Source organism: Myotis yumanensis, unplaced genomic scaffold (assembly GCF_028538775.1).
Source record: "Myotis yumanensis isolate MYYU_CA2020_CCGP unplaced genomic scaffold, mMyoYum1.0.hap1 SCAF_1, whole genome shotgun sequence".
NCBI classification, from domain to species: domain Eukaryota; kingdom Metazoa; phylum Chordata; class Mammalia; order Chiroptera; family Vespertilionidae; genus Myotis; species Myotis yumanensis.
The window spans coordinates 164,910,790-164,930,072 of record NW_027223752.1 but is presented as its reverse complement, the minus strand read 5'-3'; the positions used below and the strand labels follow the sequence as shown (position 1 = coordinate 164,930,072).

The window sequence follows — 19,283 nt, the reverse complement described above, 5'->3', positions numbered from 1 at the left end:
GCACCCTCCTCCTCATTTGCTGAGAACAGATTTAGGCTGTCAGCTGCTCCAGTTGGGGAAGGGCAGCCGCTGGGACCCTGGTTGGGACCTGCAGATCAGTCCTCAGGGGCTTCGCCAGGTGCTTTGCATGGAGCCACCTGGACGGGAAAGAGCTCGGGTTAGAGCCCAACCTCGCATGTTCACGAAGGCTCCTCTCATGTAACTCCATTCCCGTGTTTCCCTCCTTCCCAGGAAAGCGAGGAGGAGGATGCGGATGCCGTGGACGATGACACAGGGAGCGAGGAAACTGGCTCTGAGCTGCGGGACGACCAGACAGACACCTCTTCGGCCGAGGTCCCCTCGGCCAGGCCCCGAAGGGCCGTCACCCTGAGGAGCAGCTCCGAGCCTGAGCGCCGGCTGCCCGTGGAAAGGACGAGACGGGGCCGAAGAGTGCAGGCCACCTCCTGTGCCGAGGGCGGCGACAAGGGCCCGGCAGCCGGCCAGGACAAGGACACGGCACAGGTAAAGCACATGGCCCTGGAACTGGCTTGTCTGGGCAGAGTGTTGAAGAAGAAAATGCATCATAGTTCCTGGCCTAGACTTTGGGACACCTGTTTAAAATACTAAAGACACCACCACTGCTCCAACCTAATACTAAGTCAAGGGCAAAAGGCTTGGTGATTTCATATCTTGACCGAGTGGGTCAGTGAACATCAGATTGGAGTTCTGAAGGAAGGCTTTAAAACCACCAAGAATTCTTTCAGGAGCACAGACGGAAGTCCTCAAGGTCCCATTGAACACTAGACTTGCCCTTTATAGCAGTGATGGCGAACCTATGACACGCGTGTCAGAGGTGACACTCGAACTCACTTTTTTGGTAGATTTTTCTTTGTTTAATGGCATTTAAATATATAAAATAAATATCAAAAATATAAGTCTTTGTTTTACTATGGTTGCAAATATCAAAAAATTTCTATATGTGACACGGCACCAGAGTTAAGTTAGGGTTTTTCAAAATGACACGCAGAGCTCAAAAGGTTCGCCGTCACTGCTTTATAGAGTACTCTTTGTTGCCATAAAATAGTAAATCAGCCCGGCGGGTCTCCCCTAAGCCCACGGGTGCCAGATGATCAGCCCGCAGGTTACTGACACCATTGTCCCCCAAGCAAATGGGGGAATAGCTCACTGTCCCGTGTACATTTGCAGATGCCCCTTATCATTCATTTCTCCTATTCAATCAGCTGCCCAAGGTTTTCCTGAACTTGGGATTCAACAGCTACTAACACTGCCTTTAAAAGATATTTTCCCTCTAGAGGCACACACATCATTGGAGGCAGTTACAATGCAGCTGAGTTGCTAAGAAGGTCCCTAGAAAGTCTTTGTGGCTTGTCCTGAAAGTTATAAGAAACTTTAGGGGGAGTCCCCTCAGGGTCCAGGAAGGGTTAGAGGGGACCCCAACTAGCATGCAGTGATAAGATGACCTCCTGCTTCCCTCGTCTCTGCAGGAAACAAAGCAAGAGGAGGAGGAGAGGCTCATTCTGGAGAGCAACCCGTTAGAGTGGACAGTGACTGACGTGGTGAGGTTCATTAAACTGACAGACTGCGCCCCCTTGGCCAAAATTTTTCAGGAACAGGTACGGTGGTTCTGTGGTGTATTTGCTGTTTTTATCATGAGACTCTGGGTCTCATTTAAACTCTCTGTTTTAACTGGCTTCCTGAGACACAGCTTTGGTAGGAGAGGGGGCACTTCTTCATTACTTCTGTGTGGGGGGCAGGCAGAAGTCTGAGATCCACATATGGTCTTCACAACACCTCCTTGGAGGACTCTTTGTGGCCAAGTGGAGATGGGAGTCTTGACCTTCTTAGTTACCCCACTTCTGGGGACCTGGTGCCACCTCTGCTGGTGATGGTGGCTGGGCCGCTTTGTCCTGCAGGGGAGCAGTTGTTGCCTGAAAGGCTTTGTCTCCCTAGACTACCCCTTCCCCAGTCCTCTGGGTAGAGGGAGCAGGTCTCTGTTGGGCCTCTGGTCATCTGTGCCCATTGGCATTTCTGGATTTCCAGCTTCTTGAGCAATAAGCCTTGGGTATAGGAACCAAACAAATAAAGCCCAGAGCACTCACCACCATGTCCTACCTTGGGTCCCACAGTCCCAGCTGGTCTGCCTCTCTCCACCTTCAAATTCCTCTTAAGTTTGTTTATTTATAACATCCGGGGCTTTTCGTTATGTTTAGTGGGAGAAATAGGGAAAAAATATGCCAAGTCAATTTTCCCAGAAGTTATTTCCTATACATTTTGTTTTTCTTCATGCTGCTTTCAACACTGTTTTCTTTCTTGCTTCCCTTTGGCTTGGGAAAGTATTTTAAAGCCCATGGTACTAGTATGTTAGATGGGTATTGTACTAATGATGGATAAATACACAATTGATGCAAATTCCTTGCAGGAATTTTAAATTTAGCAGATGAGGTGACTGTAACGTGTTAAAATGTAAGATATGCCATGATGAGCCATAGGAAAGGATGGTTTTTATTTATATTTTCCCTCAATTTAATATGCAAACAAATTGGTACTCTCTAAACCAGGGGTGGGCAAACTTTTTGACTCCAGGGCCACCACAATGGGTTCTTAAACTGGACCGGAGGGCCGGAACAAAAGCATGGATGGAGTGTTTGTGTGAACTAATATAAATTCAAAGTAAACATCATTACATAAAAGGGTATGGTCTTTTTTTTTTTTTTTTAGTTTTATTCATTTCAAAAGGGCCGGAGTTTGCCCACGGCTGCTCTAAACCCATGCCACCTTGCAGACTTCTCACTGGCCTCATATAAAAACGTCACGTTTAAACCTGTGGTGCGTGCTCTGCTGGGTTTGTTTAATTTGCTAAAATTTCTTGCATTGTGTCACAATGTAAATATCTGTCTCTCAAGACCCTGTCTATTTTTCTTAAAGTTTCCCATAAAATAAATTAAAAATATGTCTATCCAGTCTTTTTTTAGATCACACAAACCAATAGTCTAGAAAAGGGGCAATTCAAGCAATAAATCAGGAAGAAAAAAGAAAGGCCTCTGATTTCCCATGCTCCCAGTGAATTTCTCAGCTTTCCCCCCAAGTTCACCATAATGCGGTAATGAATTGTGCAAAGCAAATAACTGTGGTTCCAAGCTCCTCCCAGGGGAGAGCAGTGCTTTAATGTTCAAAGGCCTCTGATTGACCACGAGAATCTTGTATAGACAACCATAAGTGTACCCTGAATGAATGAATGAATGAATGATCGGTGGTGAGAGGGCAAGGTTGCCTCCTGGCTATCTGACTGCATTTCCTCTCTGGGTGACACTTAAAAGCAGACAGGGAGGAAAAAGCTTCCTTAGACACAAGGAACCTGGGTAATGAACATGTCTCTTCATTAAAACAAACAGAAAAGAGAGAATTACAAGAAATGTGAGGACTTACGTGACTTGGGGCATGCTGATCAGCTATGTCTCTGTCTTGAGAGTGAAAATACAGCAGAACTTTGAAATCTTGCTAAAAGCTTTGCATTAGAATGCATGACAAGTGCAGGTATAAAACATGACGCTGTAATGCATTTCTACTCATTCGTATGTGTACCCTCCACATACACTGATGGAGCCTCAATAGTCAAAAGGCAGATGGGGAAGGTAGCATTCTCTGTTAGTCTAAAGTCTTCTTTTTGTTTTATTTTAGCCCCAAATTTAGCAGATGAGATGACTGTAACTCATAAATGAAAATATGTCTCTCCAGACTTTAACTGATAAATGTTTTTCAATTGGTCCTAATATGGGACAGAGGGCGGAGCCTCCCCGCCGGATGCCAGGTTATCCGTGGAGCTTGAGATCATTTGCACTGTGAAAGGTTAACAGGCTCAAGCGTTGATTCCTTTTACAAGTTTCTAGGAATAAGCAAGTGAAAACAAAGCTGATTTGGGAAAAAGGCTCAAGTGCTATGTATGCTGAGTCTTTTTTACTTTAGTGCTTCTAAGGCCTGTTTATAACAGCATCTCAGAAAGTTCCACGCCTTCCCAGGCTAAGGCTTCTAAGATGTGAAGTATTCCCGGCAGGTTGCCACTTCTAGAGCCAAGCAATGGGCAGGGCCCTCCCTTTAGTTGCTCTTCTCACACCAGTTAAAAGCTTGATCCTGCATACCTGCTTATTTCTCGTGTAGAGAGAAAAATAGGTGGACTTTAATTGATAATAGCCTCATTGCTGTTAATGTTAAATTTCACTATAGGCTATTTTGCCTGTCATGATAGAAGGCTGTTACCCCCCTATGCTATCTGAAGCACAGGGGCACTTGAGTCCTTTCTTGTTCAATCAGATTTTTGATGACTAATTTTTACTAATTTGTTCTATCATCTTTGAGCCCAAAGGTCACGGCTGTGATTGGTGAGGTCTCCAGTGGGACACTCCAGGTGCCATGTGAATTTTTAGATGAATTGGAAGGAGCACAGGGTCTTTATTCACCAGCATGTGAAAAAAATCGCAGGGCATGGAATGGTAATCGCTATGCGAGCTCGCTCCTCTGGATGTTGTAAATTCAGAGACTATCGTAATCACCAGGAGTATTTATAGAAATTATAAACTTCCCATTACTGGAATATATGCCTTATAATTTTGAAACATTATGGCAACTGCTTAAAAAATCTATACTCTGTAATTTCATGCTGTACAATGTATATTAACCAGTAAAACCCTATACATATATAACGAAACAAACACCAAACTCTCAAAATAGTTTTTCCTATTCATTCACCTATTATGAACGAGAGACATAGAATAATCAAAGAACCAAATTAGTGATTTATTTTCATAAAAAATTTTCAGGATAATTTACAGGTTCACTTTTAGACTATTCCCTCCTCTTTCTACTTCAATAGACTTGAATGTTCCCATTAAGGAACTGCCATGTCCTATACTGACCTCTATATCAAACAAAAATAAAGTTAATTTTGTCATGTGCTAAGCATAACTATCATGTTGTGAATTCTATTACATTTCATTTTCTAAAAATTAGTAGTCCATTTTTGCTAATTCTGTGTTGAACATGACAAGTGATTTGCCAGCAGTTCTGAATTATATGAAAGCGCATTTGTAAAAATTAAATTAACTGTGAGGTCTGTTACTACAAAATCAGTGGAAAAAAAAAACCTTTTTTCAAACTAGAACAACAGCTGCATAAGAGAGGAACTGCCAGGTGGGGTTCCTCCCGCATTCCTGACTCCTCGCAGGGTCATGTGAGTTTTGCCAGCTTTGCCTCCATTCCCCTCCCTCCCCCGCCCTCTCCTCTGTGGGGACCCTGCAGTGGATGTGGGTGATGCGCAGCCTGCAGCATGAGATAGACATGTTGGTCAACCACATTGGATCACAGTGGCCGCCACCATTGCTCTCCCGTACCCGTGACAACCCGATGGTCAGGTCGCTAAATCTAGTGCTTTCAACAGGCAGCACGACACTTTGGTGTTTGGAAATCAGAGGTCTGATTTTATTCTTGGTAGCGTATTCTTCTCAAAATAAGAACATCCTAGAGTTCTGTTTTACATCATCATGGAAGATTGCGAATGAGGTGAGAACCCAGAGGACAGCAGAGGCCCTAAGGGGCTCAGTGCAGACAGCCTGCGCTTTAATCACTCCTCCCACTTGAGGTATCGGCCCAGTTGTCAGTTTTGCCCAGATTAAAAGCTGGTGTGCAGGATCGCTGTAATGAATCCGATAGTTTAGCCTTAATCCACCCCCGCCCCGTAATCTCTATCTTCCTGTGAATAGGAACGTCTCTGCAGACGACGTTCAGCTGGGTTTCTCCCAGTTCTGATAGTCACATATGTGCAGGGGTTGCCATGTGGACACCGCAAGACCCACGAGAAGCGTTTAACTGCTCTGAAGAGGGAAGTTCAAAGACGTGCACTTGATTCCAACCATCCAGGTTGCCCACATTTGAAATTCAGGCCACAGGGAATGGACTTTCCCCACTACCCCACCCCCAATTGTGGCCTCAAAACGGAGACCTCTTAGAAACTTCAGGCACAGTCCCCTTGATTTCCACTGGCCATAAATGCTATTCTGAATTTTGTGTTTCCTGTGCTCTTAGTTGATTTTTTTCCTTATACACAGTGTGCCTTTCTGCTAGTAGTGTAGGGGGCCCCCTTTCCAGTACACTTCTGTGTCAACACTTAGTACTGTTAGACCTTGGTTTTTGTGGCTATAAAATTAAATTGTATTGTGGGCCTAATTTGTATTTCCCTGTTTTTCAGTGAGGGAATTATTATCTTACTAATTCCTTGATTCCTTAATAATTCCCATTGTTCCCTTAGGTTTCAGCTTAGGTATCACCTACGCTCTGTAGCCTTCCTGACTCCTGTAAGATTAGTTCCGTTGTCCATTCAGTTTGAACCTGTAGCTCTGTGCCCATACATTAATCTTTCTACATCATAATGGCCTGTTTGTCTGCCTCCCTTGAGATGCATAGAGTCTCCTGGAAGGGGGTGGTCAATCAGTGTGATACCCCCAGAGATTATCAGAGTGTGCCTCGCACTTAGTGGATTCTCAGTAAATGCTTGTTGAGTGAATGACATCCTCTACTTACCTGTGTTACATGCCTGTGGCAGCCACCATCACTGAAATTGTCTACAGAGCGTTATATTTACATGTTAGGGCTGATTTTCAATTGTAATTGTTTTTCTATGCCCAAGGATGGCCATCATGACTAAGTGTGGATGTTAACAGCTGAGTTATACTTTTCCTTCCAAAGTTTAACACCACAAAAACATGATTCTAGTTCCAATGCTGTCTCTAACTAGGTAGCTTTTTGGCATCAATTTCCATCTTTAAGAAAAGCTTCCATTTTCTAAAATAAGTTCAGGTCTATTCTATCCTGTTCTGTCAACTTCATTGAAGCTAATGGTTAAGCCTCCTACATATAGTTTTATAACATTAGTCTTCCTAAGGCTAACATTCATACTCAGTTTGGTTTTTTGTTGTAGATATTTTCAAGACCGCTAAATAAACCACTAGTTTAAGAAATGAGCACCTATGTGACATTCACTGACAGGTGATGTCTGAGTTCACGCTTGCAGTTGCATGACAGTTAAGTCTCCGTGGCTATGGCAGCCCTGGGCACACTGTGGTTCCCCTTGTGGCAGAAAGTCTGGTGTGCTAAGTGTCGGTTTATGCTCTCGTTCCATCCCTGACCTTTGTTGTGACCTTGGGCCCACCGTCTCCTGGAGCCTCAGTATTCCCTCTGGAGTATTAAGAGTGTCCCAGTGAATGGAACGAGGGATGGTAGTTACACTCAGTTACTCAGTCAAACAACATCTATGTAAATGAACCCAATTACTATAGAACCAATCGGGGGAAGGGGCAGGAATATCCAGTGGAGTGATCCTAAAGCTTTGCAGTGAGCCTTCCTTCTGCAGCCGGTACAGTATTACCGACATTTAATGAATAAATGTGGGGCCCCTGTGTGTAGGCAGAGAAGGACTAATTAAGATAAAAATACAGGTAGCCCTTCCTTCTGGGTGATGTAGGTATGTGGATGTAGGTGTGTGTGTGTGTGTGTGTGTGTGTGTGTGTGTGTGTGTCTGAACACCTGTGTTTTCCTGTATGGAAAATTGTGCTGAGTAGCTGGTGTATTTTTCTAACATCTTCTCACCATTCTGATGGTGAAATGGAAGACCTTTTTTTAGTGAAGAGCTTTTTTCTTTAGTACAGAACCCTTTTCTAGTGCTCAGATTACATCACAACGGAGCATAGGAAGGACGGGGCCTGGGGGTGCGGGGTGCTCCCCCTTCAAGAGGCAGTGAGCTTGGGAGGAAGAATTCCTGCAGCAGCTCACCTGTTACAGCGCTTCATCCCCACCCGCCTAGATGTGACTTTCAGAATAGCCAGATTATCTTTTAGCAAAAAGGATGTGTTAACCAAGAGATGAGAGCCATCCAGCCAAGTTGCTCTCTCTGCCCTCGCTTTCCAGAAAGAGAGGAGAGGAGAGCAGCCCCTCCCGCCCTGGACCCCGGGGTGAAGGCTGCTGGGACCAAGGTGTCCCCTCGGTGCTCACTGTCTGGGCTCTAACCCAGCTTTATTTTCCAACAGGACATTGACGGTCAGGCACTGCTGCTGCTGACTCTCCCTACCGTGCAGGAGTGCATGGAGCTGAAGCTGGGGCCCGCCATCAAGTTGTGCCATCAGATCGAGAGAGTTAAAGTGGCTTTCTACGCCCAGTATGCCAACTGATTCCACCCTCTGGGGAGGTGGCCCATTGTCTTGGTGATATGGTGTCTCGGGACGGGGTCCAGGACTGGAACTTTTATTTTTCCCTGGATATGTGAGATGGTTCATTCAGTCACCGGGAAGCTCGAAGCACGAAGGACCTCCTTCACCCCCCAGCCTGTTTCATAGTTCCATGTGTTCACAGCACACACCAGGACCACAGCAGTGGCCGCTGGAGGGTGTACATTAAAGTTCTGTGTCAGACCCTGCGGGATATGAAGAGCTTCTTTGTATAGCCACATCTCGCCTTTCTCCCACCCCAAAGCAGGCGGCTGCCTTCGAACAAGGTCCTAAACCAGGGCCCATGTTTCTTTGAAAACACTTGATGGTGCAGTTGATGTCTTTTCAATGTGACCGAGGAGGCTGCCTGGCTGTTATTTTTTGCTCTACTCATTCTCAGGCACATTCATAGATGCTTTTTTGTACCGATACACATGTGACTGTCACCACAGTTGGATCTTGGTGGCAACTAATTTCTCGAACACAGCTGTAGGCAATGTTTCAGGACATAGCTATAAAGAGATGGGCTAAACCTGCGTCGCCCGTCAGAGGTGCCTTTTAGGAAGTTCGGGGGGTGAAGGAAGGCGGTGTGTCATGGCGATGAGACCATTTTCCTTGAGTAATGGACACCTCTACTTGCAGGTTCTTTTATGGGATCTCAGATCTCTCTCATGTTCTAATGGAAGTGTGACTATATCTGGGAGGGACTCCTTTAGTCTCTTGGGAAATGTTGAGTTGTTTGTTGAAGGAAAAGATTAATTTCGGAGAGCAGGAGTGGGAAGAGATTTGAGAGGAGCTTTTTACACACCAGCTACATGCCCTGAGCAGATTGTCTTTAAAGGCCATTCTCAGGGCTCGGCCCTGGCCACTCGTTTACAATAGGCCAACGCCTGCGGCGGAGCGAGCACTGGACCTGAGTCAGGCCTGGGCTTTACCTGGCGCGGCTAATTACTAACTGTGCTCTTGGGTGGTGATCACTCTGCACCTCATTCCTGCCAAGTGACAGGTTGGGACACTTAGGACTGGAGCCGTGAGCACACGTTCTCCTGTCTCCATTCTGCTCCTGCTAAGGGAAGAGTCCAGGTTGGCCAAAATGAGAAACAGAGTAAATGGGGAAAAGGGGGGGGTCCCCATAGCTTTTAACTCTGTCAATCCTGCAGCTCACTCTGGCTTTAGGTTCTTAGGACATTTCTTGGGCAATGTTTATTAAATTGGTAAAGAAAGATCTTCGACTCTGAGAATGGCTGGTTGTTTGTACCAAACACTCAAAGCCCCTGAGTGATCCAATATGTATATATTCAAACCCAGATGGACTATTCTATTCTGTTACGGTAGTTGCCCAAATACCTTTTTAAATTTCACGTTGTGCAGGAGTGAACACCAAAGGCAGAGGCTGCACACCTTCCGTTACTTTTTCACTGTAATCACCTTGATCTTTTCGCTTTGATCAGAGTCTCAACAATTCCACGAATACCATGGCAGGGGCCTGGGGGTTGGGGGGCTTATTAGCTGCTCCTACTTCTGCTACATTTTAAGGCGGGATTGTCAGATTTGGGGACGTTTGGTTACTAATGCTAAACTGTACTAACATTCTGCCACTGTTCCAGATGAAAATGGAAAACAAATATTTTGCGGTTGAGACATTTTTCATCTCCCTGTAGCCGATTTCTACAGTCCAGTTCAAACATGTGGCAGATGCATTTGCCTGGGGACCACTGACGGAAGAACCCCTGTCTTAAGCACCGTTGTGAGGATGGAAGTGTCCGCGGTGATTCTTGCTTGGCTTGCAGTCCATTCTCTCTTCTAAGCGAAAGTTCCGACCCCCTCTCGGTGTCCCGCCCCTGCCTTCTCAGCCTCGTGCTCTTGGCCTTAAATGCTCGGTCTTATGGAGTTAAACTCTGTCCAACAATTGGGAAGGGTATCCATCTCAAGATCTTGGCATTCTCCCTGTGCTGACTCATTTATGATCTCTCACTGTGGCCTTTCCAAGCTCAGCTCTTTCTGTTGCATTTGAAACTGGAAGGAAGGAATGTGGCAGCCGAAACCTAGCAAGGTGCTTGCAGCACGAACGTCACCTTCTCATGCCCTCTCAAAGAGGACACACAGGAGGAGGCGCAGCACTGAAGCAGATTTCCTGGGGGAGTATCTGGAGCCGCCCACCCAGAGGAGCTGGAAGGCTCCCGCCAGGCAGCCTGGACAAGAGCTGGCCACCACTGCTGGGGGCGCTTCCTGCTCCCCGCAGGGCCAGGCGCCCAAGGCTCTCCTCTTCCTGTCTCCCTCTGTGCTCTGCTTTGTGTGTGAGGAGGACACGCCTGCCACCACAGGCAGAAGGCCAGCCCTGAGTGATCACCCTGAAGTGATCTCATGCCATCTCCTGGCCCTTCTGGGAGCCAAGATAATGTTTTAGGATCAAGAAAATGCTTTTGCTCCGAGTGTTGTTATGTCCTCCTGAACTTGGGTTCTCTGGGAATTTCCGTGGTGGTGGGTATAACTTCATGCCAGTAGCAACTGGGCTACAGAACCGTAAGGTGGTGTTCGTTTCTCTGTACGAGCCACCTCTCACCAGCTTCTGTCTTAGAAATAGAGCCAACTGCCAGGAACATTTTACTGTGCTGTTAACTGTGTCTCTTAGGGCAGGAAACACTGATGTTACACCTGTTACCGCCTCCTCCCCCAAATACCACCACAGCCCCTAAGTCAAAACGCTCCTACAAGCGATGCCCCTCCCTTGTCCATTCCAGATACTGTGATCTCGCCTCTGTCTCTCTGAGGGACCAAAGTCCTGTCCTCTGTGTCTCCGGACCCCGCACACACCATGCCGCTCATTACCTCTTGGAATGGCTGGGACGCGTGTTTCCCGTGCCCTGGGCCAGCAGACACTGCCAATCTGGGCAGGTGTATACCTTGAGAAGCAGAAATGCCACCTCATCTTTAATGGTAAAGGTCCATCATCACTTGATCCCACTCGAAATCGAAGGGAACTTGTTTCAGCCTCTAACTTCTTGACTTCATTTGTACTGTGTTGGGAAAATACTCTCCACAAAAATATAGGCATAAAAACCTAACAGGAGCAGGGTATGACTGGCATACAGAACTTACTGTGTTTTTCAAAAAACAAACAAAAAAACAACAACAACAAACAGGCAAAGACCAGTTTCCTTCACCATGGAGTTGTGTAGCTTGAAGAACTCATCCATTCCTTTTAAAATTTGGTTCATTTGATCAAAGTTTGACTCACGGTGGTTGAGCAGGACAGCTATTGGTTAGGTTGCTTTACCTTATTTGATCATATTTGAAAGATGATTTCCTGTGTTTGCTTTGATTTGTTTCTCGATAAATTAAAGCGACTCAGAGTTGAATACTGCCCCCTCTGACCCTGACTACAATCTCCAGCAGGTTGATGTTGATCAGCCTTTGAAGACTGGTCTCCGTTTCCTAATTTGTCTCCTAGGATTTTGAGTGTTGTATCAGGCAAGTGCTGAGCTTTTCCTTTTATCTCATACCAGGCACCCCTTTCTCAGAGCTGTTCTCCTTTCGTTTGGGGAGTACTAGGTGTTTTCATACTTCTTTTGTAGAACACCCATTTATATTTATTTCTGTATATAGAACTATAAAAACAGGAGTGTTAAAGTCTTTGTTGTGGTTTGAACATCGTTGTTACTTTTTTTGGTTAAGTTGGTAAACCTAGGTTCCAAGTACTCTATTCTGTCTTTAGAAAGCTGTGATCGCGTGTGCAATGATTTGAAGGGAAAAATAGTAACTGAAGGTATCTGTTTTTGAAGAGAGATGCATACTGCTCATGTCTCTTTGGTGCAATAACTAACTAGCAACTGTTACAATTTAATGATTCTCTTATTTATTCACTGTCCTTTTCTTTTTAAGGGATTTCTAGAATCCCTTTAACTTGGTTGAATCTTTAAGTCCATTGATTTTTGTAGCTTTTATCACTAAAGTTGGTTTACAAGTATCCAAAACATGATGTGATAAAATCGAATTGGGTTATTTTCTCCCACTTCGTTTATGTAAAAATTGTAATTGCTGACACCTGGGGTTTGGTTAAAAGCACCTCTAGTTTAGATGATAAATAGTAACAGTGTCCTGAGCTGCAGACTCTCCATCTTACTGCTTTTGTTTTAAATGGCCAGGATTTGGTACCGGTAAATACGTAGTCTTGTCACATAAACAAGCAAGTGGTGCTTCCTATGCGCCAAAGAGCAGCATGGAGGAAAAAGGAAAGTTTGGGGCAGGCTGAAAATCACCTTATGTTGGGAAATTGGAGGCAACATTTTTTAAGTGGCAGAAAAAATAATGATCTCATTTGTTGTTCAAAATGGAAGCTAGCATGATATCTGGAAGCGTAAACTGTCCCTAGTCGTGAATGTTGAAAGCCCTTTTCCTGTTTTGCATTCCAGTTTGAAGAGTTTGTGTTGAAATTTGAGTCATCTAGCTTGTGTATGTTTCAGTGCATAAAAGGGAAAATTGGGGGTTTTTGCTTTTGAGATTTGCAGGACAAAAGAGCATGTTGTTGGTTTGTTGTAAGATTGTATTCTGTATATATGTTTTCATGTAAATAAATGAAAATCTATATCAGAGTTATATTTTAATTTTTATTCTCAATGAAAAAAAGCTCTTTTTACTTGAAAAAAATGTAAGCCACATTGTTAATAAAGTAAAAATAAATCCTATGGTGGTGTTTGTGTCTTTGCGTTGAAGGTTATTAATTATTTTTAAGGTTTGTGTTAGAATTGATTTTTTTTTCTTGCTATGTGCTAAAACATATGTTACAGAGTTTTAATAACCATGGCTCTCAAACTCCTATGTTAACTTTCAGGGTCACCTGCCAGCTCTGCAACATTTTACTCGAAGAGCCTGTGTTTGCTCTTTTCATTGAAACATTACTCTATATCCTGCATGCTCACCTCTAGCTTCCCTGTTTTCAATGATTGCAGTTGCTCTATGATTACCTGGTGCATTAGTGCAAGTACTACTTTATGTCTCTGAGAAGGATAATAACCACATTTGTACTTATCATTGCCCTTAAGTGTCACGAGTGAGTCTTGGTTGGAAGAGGAAGAGGCCCCTTTGTCATTGCCCTGTCACGGGGCTCTCAGACGCGGGTCGTGCTCCTGTCCACTCTGCCCCCTCTGCCATACTGACTCAGGTAACTGTCTAGAGACAGCGGGAAGGTGAACGGGGGCAGGAGGCATTTAGGGAAAGGAGGTAGAGGGATCCTGCACAATTTCTCCTCCCAACTGCAGACACTCTCAAGCCTCTTAATATACTTTGACCCTGCTGACAAGTTCTGCATATAGAAATCTTTGTTTCATTTTTAATCATGGAAGCTATTTCTCTTAGTAAAACCTTAACAACAAAAAGAAAGCCTCAGAGGACAGACAAAAATGGGAAGCAAATTGTTCATTTTCTCAAAATACATTAGAAGCAAATCAGGCAAGGGTTATATGCATGAGTACGTATGACTATTGTATTTCTATTTGTAATGAAGATCTCTGATAACAAAGACATTTAAAGGCTGTATAATAAAGCAAAATAACAATAGTAAAACACTTTTCCAGAACTTTCCTTGCCTGAACACCATAGAACCACTTCACTAGATGCAAGTGCTTTGAAAAATGGCATTCTCAAGGTGTGTCCCCATCCCTCATTGCTTCCACAATGCCCAGACCGGTCTCAGCGCTGCCTGGGCTGGGAATTACAAACCCCAATCTTGGGAGGACAGTCCACACACTGAGGGAATTACAGGAAGTGGCTAATGTCCCCTGCAGAAGCTGGGGAACTCATATGGGAGTAGCTGAGGCTTTTAGACCAAATGGACAGCATATAAGACGATGTGGGAAATTCGAGAAGTTGGGCGTTTACTCATGACTTGGGATTCAATATTTTTGTACGGACAACTTGGAGCCAGTCTACGGATTACCTGGGATGGTTCCCTGATGTTGGCTTACAGTGAACAAGTTGGGAATTCCAGAACGTCCTTGTCCTGGTATTGAAGAAGTCAGACTGTTGGAAATGTAATGGATATATATGTAAATCAGGGCTGCTTCCCCGCCCCCCCTCCGCCTAGAATACAGTTTGCAGGGACCTTGACTTGTGCTTCCTTCCCCTCTTGGGGAAAAAGGTGAGGGCATCTGTTCTCGGCGTGTGAGGACAGGATGTCACAGAGAGTGTGAGTGCATCTGAGTGGCACAGGGACTCAGTGTGGAGTCGATGAACGCACCCAGATTGGCTCAGCATCCTTGGCCTCCCCTCTGTGCAGCTCCCCTGTAGATATCCTAGCCACTGTGGCTTCTGCTTCATCTCCCATCGCCCCCGCTGTCTTGCCTCCCCTAAGGTGAGGGCCGGCTCCTGCACACCATCTCATGCCTGCCCTGGAGGCAGCCACGAACACCCTGGCACTCAGAGCCATTGCACTGGGCTCATCAAAGCTTCGATTCCTCCCATCCTTTCTGGACTCCGATGAAGCGCTGGGCTGTGGAATGTGGCTGCTTCAGGTGACAGAACTTGGAGGTGCCAGGAAGTTCATGTCCCCTGGACAAACTCTGATCAAGGATGTGGCCAGCAAATAAACTCCTCGGCCATCCCGCCTAGATGGACTTTCCCCGTGTGGTGGAGTGGACAGTCTGTCCAGAGACATTCCCTGGTCTGAGCAGCTACCTGTGCTCTTGTGGATCATGGCCAGCTCTCTAATCAACTGCTTTGTATTGACTTGCCCCTTCTAGGCCTAACTTCCCTCAGCCTGGGATTTTACCACCAAAGAATCAGCTTGTAACCTTGTTTTCTAGGGAGCTAGCGTGAGACAGGGGGGCAGCCATTATTATGCTTCATATACTATGTGCAAATAATAACGACGAAATATTCCAGTGAAATCCAGCCGTCACCTGGAGCCTTGTAGACCTCCCAGCCTGGTGCCATTGGGGCTGCTCATGGAATCCTCTTAGAATCCTCTTAGAATTTAAGGCGTGGGTTGCAAATTCAAGTTTCGAATATTCTTTCTGGTTATTGAAATAATGTTGGTGCATTGTAGACAATTTGGAAAAATAAAGGGCAGTTATTAAATTGACTCATTATGACCAACTACCACTTTATCATATTTCCATGTATATTTATAACACAATATTGAAGTCAAGCTGTTGAGACCATGTAAAAGTTTTTCACTAACTTATTTTGTAATGTTCTCTGGGGTGGAGTTCTTGTTTTTATATATCTAAAGTTTTTATTTTAAATGTTTCAACAATTTTTAAAATAATTCAGCATAACACATGTTACACCCAGCTTTGGAAAATACTGTTTTGCCATATTTACTTTGGATTTATATATTTTATAAAATCTTACAGACAGCACTGAAACCCTCTTTATCTGTGATCTGATTTTCCTTCCTTCCCCTCTTATGCCAGGTGTAACAGCAATTCTGATTAGAGTGTGTTCCATTTCTAGGCATCATATAATCATAATAATGTACACACTGTTCTATGGGTCTTCTACATATTAGTGAGGTGTTGTGATACTTGCATCATATTGCAATTTGCTTATTTTTTTGCTTAATATTATTTTTATGAGACTTTTGCATGTTAGTATTTGTTCCTCATTATTTTTACTGCTGCATAAATTCGATGGAATGCATCATGATTTACTTGTCCATTCTCATACCGTTGGATCTTTAAGTTCTCCGCTATTTCAAAGAATGCTGCCTTGAAGATTTTCATGCAGTCAGTTCTTCTTGTGCACACAGGAAGCAGTGTCCCTGAGGAAGGCTGTCCTGGCTGTGCCAGGGGCGCCCAGGCAGCAGTTCCAGTTTGCACTCCTGCCAGGCGTGTGTGGGAGTGACCCCGCTCCGCATCCTTGCCCACACTTGGCAGAGTTTTTCATTATTGTCAGTCTGATGAGTGTGGAAATGGTAACTCGAGAGTTTTGATTTACATTTCTCTAATCATTAGTAAAGTTTAGCATCTTTTCTCATGCTTATTGGCCATTTATGTTTTCTTTGTGAATTGCCTGCTCATAATCTGAAGAGGGAGAATCCTCATTCTTTCTCCCTCTTTTCCATCTTTCTTTCTGATTTGTAAGGGTTTTTAAAGGTAACTTCTTAACATTAATCCAGATTGCTTGTGTTGCAAATGTGTTTCTCTACATCAGTGGTTCTCAACCTTCCTAATGCCGCGACCTTTTAATACAGTTCCTCATGTTGTGGTGACCCCCAATTTCATTGTTACAAATTGAACATAATTAAAGCATAGTGATTAATCACAAAAATATATGTAATTATATATGTGTTTTCCGATGGTCTTAGGCGACTTCTGTGAAAGGATCGTTTGACCCCCAAAGGGGTTGCAACCCACAGGTTGAGAACCGCTGCTCTACATTGTTCTTGACTTGTTACTTTATTTTGTCCTTTGTAATTCAGAAAGGTTTTAATTTATTTCAATATATTATTCTCTATCTTTATGATTTTTGATTTTATTCTCTTGTTTAAGAAAATTCTCTGAAAACATAAGATGATTTCTTATATTTTCTTTAAAAAGCTAGTCAGTTTGACTTTTTCCAATCTCTCTAGAATGTACATATATAGGATGTCCCAAAAAGTGTATACACACTTTAACAGCTGATAAAACACTTAATTTTCACTTCTTTTCAGGTTAACTGATTTGAGATAATGGGCGAAGTCAGACTATGAACAAAGAAAATGTATCCTAAAGTGCCACCAAACATTTTTTATGTGGATACATAAAAGATAGAGTTTATGGTACAAAACCAGCAACAATCACATTGAAGGCACGCAAATAACAAACAAAATGATTCTTGATGTTTGCAATTCCATTGCTTTGCATTATCAGCAGTTCCTGGACCAGACCGGTCATCAGTTTGAAATAAGCATTAACAAAAAAAATTTTTTATTTCTGTAGGTTCTTTTACATTTTTCAAATGAACTCTATGTTAATAAACACGGAATTTATAATCATTCGAAGTGTATATACATTTTTTTGGGGGGACACCTATTTTTTGGTCGGTATTTTCAGTGCTACACTCCTGCCATGGGACTCACCCCTGCTTCACATCCTCCCCAGGGTTTTTAATTACTGCCAACTGAATGGGTATGGAAATAGTATGGTAATGGATGGCAAGAGACCGCTAAATTGTCCTATTCTGATTGCCAGGAATCTATCCTTTCCCCAGTGACCTGCCATTCAGCCCACCTGTGTCACATTTCACATTTGCCCATATGTGTAGGTTTGTGTTTGGCTACATAGTCTGTTTCATTGGTCTGTTTGTCTCCCTATACCATTACCACACTAAGTATTATCCTATATAATAAAAGCCTGATATGCTAAATGCCCGGTCAGTGTTCAACCAATCAAAGTATAATATGCTAATGATATGCTAAGGCCTCTCAACCACTCACTATGACTTACACCGACCACCAGGGGGCAGACAGTCAACCGGTTGACAAGTTGCTATGACGTGCACTGACCACAAGGGGGCAGACTCTCCAACCGATAGGTAGCTTGCTGCTGGGGTCTGGCCAATTGGGACTGAGCAAGATGGGCCAGACAGGCCCTGGAGCCCTCCCGCCACCCTACCCCCGCCCCGACTGGCCAACGTCCCACATCCCTCCCCTTCTCCAATTGTGCACTGGTGGTGTCCCTTGGCCTGGCCTGTGCCCTCTTGCAATCCGGGACCCCTCAGGAGATGTCGGAGCGCCAATTTCAGCCTGATCCCTCAGGCCAGACCGGGGGACCCTACTGGTGCATGAATTCAAGCATTGGGCCTCTAGTGGCTTCATAATAATCCTTGATATTTGGAAAGGGAAATCTCCCCATGTTATTCTTATTCAAAATTGTCTTGGCTATTTTTGACCTATTGTTCTTCATCATGCATTTTAGGCATAACTTGTTGAATTCCATAGAAAACTCAATTAGGATATTGATTGGAAATACATCAAATTTATGGGAAAATTTGGAGAGCATTGACTTCTTTTATCCTGTTGAACCTTTTGAACCAGAAGATATTATCTTTCTTTATTCGTGTCTTTTATAATTCCTTCAATAAAGTTGTGATATCTTTCTCCATAGAAGCCTTATACATATTTTGTTAAATATATTCCCTATACAATTTATAATTTTTGGCTACCCTTTTTTCTAGTATATTTTGTTCACTATTCCTGTGAACTCTATTGATTTGTATATGCTAATATTCTATCCAGAATCTCTAGTGAACTCAGCTGAAAGGAATTTCCATCCTGAATCTTTTGCTCCTTTTATTTTTAGCATTACATTATTTTTATGGTTTTGGAATTTTGGTTTATTTTGAATGGGAAGTATATACTTTATTTACCTTCTTCTGCTTATCCAATTACTGGTTTTGCATGTTCTATCGATCCATAGACCAACGAACAGAACCAGGTCTCATATTGTTAGGGAGGGAGCATTCCCAGCCCATGGCAATTTTGGGGCTATTGCTCATCCACACCCTGAGCCAATGGTCAGCTTGTTTCACTTTCCCGTGTTTGAGCTATGTGTTTCTCCTAGGGTCAGCCTTGTTTCGCAGTTGGAGAAGGCCTCCACAGACCCTAGCTTCAAACTCTCAGCCTAGTTCACGCCCCACCTCTCATGGAGCGCTTCACTCCACAATAACAGAGCAACCAATGACTGATGTTTGGATCCTGCTTCAGAGCCCAGCAAGTTTGCAACCTACTCACCACTTTGTGTTTCTGTACCTTTTCTGGTTACTAGCAGTGTTCACCTTATTTTTTAGTTCAGCCATGCCTCATCAATTTTCTTATTTTATCTGTCATTGTCTGTGTTTTAGAACAGAGTTGTGACTGGGTTTAAACTTACAGAGCCATCTTGACTAACAGTGTCTCAGATATTACCTTTCTTTTAGAAAATTTCTTCCAAGCTGCAAGTGGTATTAGAGTATGTTCTGAAAATGAGGCTAATGTTTGCATTACTCGGGCTATTTAGAAATAAGATTTCTAGCCCATGTGAAAATTCATATTGGTATGGGGTTCATTTTAGGTAC

At 43.8% G+C, this 19,283-nt stretch overlaps 1 protein-coding gene across 4 annotated transcripts in view; it reads left to right on the top strand.

Moving 5' to 3' along the window:
• The window catches only part of SFMBT2 (Scm like with four mbt domains 2), a 231,482-nt gene extending 218,582 nt beyond the window's left edge, over nt 1–12,900 (top strand). For all 4 annotated transcript variants that reach the window (XM_070391588.1, XM_070391568.1, XM_070391577.1 and 1 more), the window contains 3 exons: nt 232–501; nt 1,485–1,613; nt 8,073–12,900. In XM_070391588.1, the coding sequence (XP_070247689.1) occupies nt 232–501; nt 1,485–1,613; nt 8,073–8,213 (540 nt within the window). In that variant the 3' untranslated portion in view covers nt 8,214–12,900. The remainder of the gene's footprint in view (nt 1–231; nt 502–1,484; nt 1,614–8,072) is intronic.
• Nucleotides 12,901–19,283: the final 6,383 nt, after the last annotated feature.